General features: G+C 60.6%; 1 protein-coding gene across 1 annotated transcript in view; it reads left to right on the forward strand.

Moving 5' to 3' along the window:
- RAB7B (RAB7B, member RAS oncogene family) overlaps positions 1-2054 on the forward strand; it is a 3476-nt gene extending 1422 nt beyond the window's left edge. Inside the window, exons 2-6 of the mRNA XM_009272769.2 lie at positions 102-170; positions 322-448; positions 739-954; positions 1356-1481; positions 1974-2054. Coding sequence (XP_009271044.2) covers positions 102-170; positions 322-448; positions 739-954; positions 1356-1481; positions 1974-2054 — 619 coding nt within the window. The remainder of the gene's footprint in view (positions 1-101; positions 171-321; positions 449-738; positions 955-1355; positions 1482-1973) is intronic.
- Positions 2055-3458: the final 1404 nt, after the last annotated feature.

Below are 3458 nucleotides of genomic sequence, written 5' to 3' on the forward strand. Positions count from 1 at the left end.
GAGGGGGGGGGGGACGCGGGCGCTCCCCCCCCCCCCCCGCCGGCGCCGCGGGGCTCGCCGGGAGCCGGTCCCATCCCCGCAGCCGGGTGACCCCTTCTTGTCCCACAGGGCCTGTCCATGGATGCCAGCAAGAAGGTGGATCTGAAGATAATTATCATAGGAGCTCTGGGGTAAGGAGCGGCACTGGCGATGGGAGGGAAGCCCCACGTGTGCGCTGGTCTGGGAGCCTGTGGGTGTGCAGCCCCCATCCTTGCTGCGACCGACACCCTGAGCCCGGCTTTGCAGTACAAATCCTCACCCGCGTCCCTTCCCTCCCGCCAGCGTGGGCAAAACCTCCCTCCTGCACCAATACGTGCACAAGACGTTTTACGAAGATTACCGCACCACGCTGGGCGCCAGCATCCTGACCAAAGTCCTCGCGGTGGACAACACTCCCCTGAAACTGCAGGTGAGCGGGGCTGGGACTGCCCGGGGTGCCTGCCCGGATCCCGCGGGCACGTGTGTCCCACCATGTCCTGCTGTCCCCAGATGTCTACTGTGTCATGAGGTGCGGGACTGGATTTGCAGGGCCTGATTTTCAGCTGCCCTGAGCATCCATGAACTATGCTGAAATCCCGCATGAGTTCTGGGGGCTCAGCACTCCCTGAAGCTGGTCCCCTGATCTTAACAGAGCACAGGGCTGCAAACACCCACGCCGCTCGTGTCATGTGTCTGTACCCGTGCCCTTCTCTGCCCTAGATCTGGGACACGGGGGGACAGGAGCGATTCCGGTCCATGGTGTCGACCTTTTACAAAGGCTCAGACGGCTGCATGCTGGCCTTTGACGTGACGGACAGGGAGTCCTTTGAGTCCCTAGACAACTGGAGAGATGACTTCCTGGAGAAGGTCATTCCAAGGGAGCAAGATTTCCCCATGGTCGTCCTGGGGAACAAAATAGACATCTGCGATCGGCAGGTAAGGGTGGAGGAGAGAGAACAGGGTGCATGGATTGGGATGCCTTAGTACCCCAAAAGTTTACGAGCGCTGATCCTTCGCCTGCAGAACCAGCCTTCTCCCGATGCTCACATGAAAACCAGGGCTCCCGGGCGAGGAGCGGCTGGGCACCCAGTGCTGCCGCCTCCCCCGTGCCCCTCGGAGGGCACAAGCAGCATCCCTCCACTGCCCTTCGCAGCAGAGATTGTCCCCACTGAAGGCAGCAGGAACTAAGTATCTCAGATAGCTGCCTGCGCTGCCGGCATCCTGCCCTCACCCTGCAGTGCCTGGATGGCCCCAGAGCGTCCCCTCTGCCAACTCTCCAGCAGCTACGGGCAGCCCTGCACAGGGCTGTGTCGTGGCTCCATCCTCCTTTCCTGCAGGTACCCAAGGAGATTGCCTCAGCCTGGTGCAAGGAGAAAGACATCCCTTATTTTGAAGTCAGCGCCAAGAATAACATCAATGTTGCAGAGGCTTTCGAGACCCTCGCAAAGCAGGCATTAACAACGGTGAGCATCGCTCCCGCACCAAGCCTGTGCCCGCAGCAGGGATTTGGGTGGGAGCCGGACTCAGCCACTCCCCAGAGCTGATCCGACAGACCCTCACAGCCCACCTTCTGATGCAGAATATCTTCTATTCATAACGTGTAGGAGAGCCCCAGGAAGAGAAACAGATCAGTGTTTGATTTCTTAAAATAGATCTAAAAAAAGTTAGAAAAGAATAAGAATTGTTATTTCTCTTTGCCTGTGGTGACAGGAATGGGGCATGTGGCACCACACAGTGCGCTAGCACTGTCCTCTAGCGGCCATCCCATGGGGACCTTCGTGTCCCCACGCCAAGCAAGCGGGGTGGCCCCACTCCTCAGCTGAGCCAGGCGGCTTTTCCCTGGATTTTGTCTTTAATCACGAATCAAGACTGAACCTGTTCCCCAGTCCTTAGGTCCGCTCAGGCTAAACTCTGAGCTAACGTCACTCACCCTTTCTCTTCTCTGCTTTTTCCAGTATAAAGGGATTTTTGAGAGTTATTTAACCGACTCCATCAAACTTACTCCCAATGACAAGCCCAAGAAGAGCTGCTGCTGACTCCGGGCACGCTGCCGCGCTCCAGGCTGTCCTGCGCGAGCACGGCCCAGCCGAGCACCCCACGGTGCCCAAGGCTGGAGCCCTGCCCAGGAGGACCGTGCCCTCCGCCCGCCCCACCCCAGCCGCAGAGGTTGGCCAAGCCAGGACACAGGAGGGCCGCCGCTCGACACGCCAGGGCCAGCTGGCTGCGCATCCCGGGGCTTGCTGCTTCCCACATCTCCGGAGCTGCTCTCCCAAACCAGCAGCCTCCCAAATCGCCGCTGCATCACGGTGGCCCCGTCCCCCTTGAACCACTGCTGTGTGGCACCCGAGTGGGCGATCCCCCTGCGGTGACGGTGCCAGGGAGCCAGGCAGTGCTCCTGATGCCTTGCCAGAGACCATGACCTTGGCCCCGCGGGTGACCCTTCCCGGTGCGTGGACTGGTGGCCCTGCGGCGCTCACGGTGCTCACGGTGCGTACGGGCTGTCCTGGGGGAGGAGTGGGGCTGGTGGCCACGGCACAGGTCTGAGAGCAGACCCCTCCCGGGGTCAGCCACTGCGGATGTAAGCGTTCCATGCCTCAGTTTCCCCTGCTCTCATGCACACCCCCTGTCAAACACCTTCCACCTCCCGCGTCACTGGTGAGGATCCTAAGTAAAGCACTTTGTCAGGGATTCTTTTTTTAAAAAAAAAGAAATTAAATATTTCATTTTTATTTATATATATATGTGTTGCAAAATGTTCCTGTGGTCCGGCAGCAGGAGGACGGGGTGGGGGCTCCGGGTTCTTGTGCTGTGCCTTGGGCCATGCTCCAGACTTTCCTCCGGCGAGGCCAGCTTCTCGGGGCAGGAGGATGCATTTGGGGACTGGATTTTTTTTCCAGTGCAAATTTTGGGTCAGGGGAGAGAGGAGGCATCTGGGGCATCGTGCAAAGTGGGTGTGCAGTGGTGGTGTGGGGGCCTGGCCGGGGCAGCTGTCAGCAGAGGGAGCCTGCTGGGAGCCGAGCAGAGCGATCGCTTCCCTTCTTGCACCCATCTTGCTCTGGCTCAGGCACCTTTAAGAAGCTGGACCCAGGCACAGGCTGGGGCTGACCAGAGAGGTGGCCGTGGCCACCCTGTGCCACCTTCCCTGCAGCCTCGGGAGCCGCATCCCTGGGGCTGCAGCACCCTGCTTGCTGCAGAGCCATAGGGCTGGATGGACCCGGGGAGAACCCCAGCCAGGCACCCTGCCCCATGGCTGCCCGGGCAGGTCTCCACGGGACCTCCTGCCCTCTCGCCACCCTTCTCCAGACCCATCCACACTGACCCCAGTGGTCCTGCAGAGCTTCCCAGGGGCCGTGGGGGCTCTGCCCTGGCATCACCCGGACCTTTCCATGAGCAACAACCCCATCGCGGCTGTTCCCCACTCAGGACCACCGAGCCGTGGC

The sequence above is a fragment of the Aptenodytes forsteri genome, unplaced genomic scaffold (genome assembly GCF_000699145.1).
Source record: "Aptenodytes forsteri isolate BGI_AS27 unplaced genomic scaffold, ASM69914v1 Scaffold142, whole genome shotgun sequence".
NCBI lineage: Eukaryota > Metazoa > Chordata > Aves > Sphenisciformes > Spheniscidae > Aptenodytes > Aptenodytes forsteri.